At 42.6% G+C, this 1,683-nt stretch overlaps 1 protein-coding gene across 1 annotated transcript; it reads left to right on the forward strand.

The window, feature by feature from the left end:
* Window positions 1-838: 838 nt before the first annotated feature.
* Window positions 839-1,500, forward strand: LOC106530484 (SET-binding protein; the record flags this gene model as incomplete). The annotated part of the gene is given in 1 exon segment (XM_014026115.1): window positions 839-1,500. A coding segment is annotated over 1 exon segment (442 nt), but the record flags the coding sequence as incomplete, so codon positions are not given.
* Window positions 1,501-1,683: the final 183 nt, after the last annotated feature.

The raw sequence follows: 1,683 nt of genomic DNA on the forward strand, positions 1-1,683 counted from the left end.
GTTAGCTTGAAATTTGCATTGTGCTAACGTTAGCATTGAAGTAGCATTTGGGACTTTCACTCATGACGTCACACATATCATTTGCAACATTATCTGTGGCGCTCGCAAATGATGGGACAATCGGAGTGGATTCTACGGAGATTCAGTGTTAATATCCTGAGTCAGTGTTGCGAGTACTGTAGCACGATGTTTTGTGGTCCTCCCGGTGGAGTTTCATGCTGTTTTCCTGAATTTATTTAAGTTTAAACAGAGCTAAACCCGAGACCGAGCATCAGTATCGGGCGGACAGAGTCACGTGACTTGCGTTCTAAATATAGCCTGAGTAAGGTGCTTTGTTGACATTAGCTTTTCATAAGCCATTTGTTGCTTCAAATGTGGGTTTTAGCTAATGTTCTGCTACATTTAGCAAATTTGCCACTGACTTTGAACTAGCATTTTACTACTTTTTGCTTTTAGCTAGCTTTTTTACTTCTTTTAACTAGCTAGCTTTTTGACTTTACTTTGAGGCCATTTTTTTGCTTCAACTACTTTTGGGTTTTAGATCATCTGTTACTGATTTTAGCAACTATTTTCATACTTTTGAACTAGCATTGTGTTACATTTTTCTTTGAGCTAGCAGTTTGAAAGTTTGCAGAGAGCTACTTTGCTGAAAACATCTCAACTAACTTTATAAAATGTTTGAATCTCTTTAATTGCACTTTGTAGTTTTGTTGTAAATTATTCAGTTCAATTATTGTTGTTTTATTATAAAACTTACTTGACTCATTATCTGAGCACAAGATTTAATATAAAGATTTAATTTTTATCTAAAACCCAACAGAAACATGAAGTTGTTTTTATTCTACACTGAAAGCCCAGCAGTTAGAAAATCTTGACTTTTATTGTTCAAATAATTGATTTGTTCTGTATTTTAGTTTTGCTTTGATAAAGTTTTAGTTTGCTACTTTTTATTGTTGTTAATCTTAGATTACTTGTGTCAGCTATGGTAGTTTTAAATGAGCTAAAGAAACTAACAATTTTTTGTGTTTGTTCATGAAAAGGCTCCCAGACCAGCTCCGATGGGATGGATGGACAGGATCAGTGCTGCAGTAACAGCTTCCGTCAGTACGCTCCGGAACAGACTGCGTCCCACCATACCTACACCTATACCCTCCAGGGGTGAGCCAGTGCATCGTTTCTTTTTGAGACCATTTAGGGTGCATCCTCAGGAAGTGGACCCTCCTACACCAGAGCAGAGTCCCTCTCCGATTCTCAGAGAATTTGACCTTCTGGCCCATCTGTTCATGCTCATGGAGGACGTCCAGCCGCTCAGTGAGGAGAGTCTCAGTTCCTCAGACAGCTTCATTAGCTCCATCGACATCCACACACCCCAGGAACTGAGACACATCCCCCTCATCACAACACCTGATGAGGAGCCCCTCTCTGAGCCAGCTCCACCTCCAACACCAGCTCCACCGCCCAGGAGGAGGTCCCGTCTTCCTGTGAGCATCCGACGCCTCCTCAAGAGAGCTGTTCCTGGACCTGCTGCAGCTGTGGAGCCACGACGGAGGTCCCGTATTCCTGTGAGCATCCGACGCCTTTTCAAAAGACCTGCTCCTGGACCTGCTGCAGCTGTGGAGCCACGACGGAGGTCCCGTATTCCTGTGAGCATCCGACGCCTTTTCAAAAGACCTGCTCCTGGAC

This window comes from Austrofundulus limnaeus, unplaced genomic scaffold, assembly GCF_001266775.1.
Source record: "Austrofundulus limnaeus strain Quisiro unplaced genomic scaffold, Austrofundulus_limnaeus-1.0 Scaffold526, whole genome shotgun sequence".
NCBI lineage: Eukaryota > Metazoa > Chordata > Actinopteri > Cyprinodontiformes > Rivulidae > Austrofundulus > Austrofundulus limnaeus.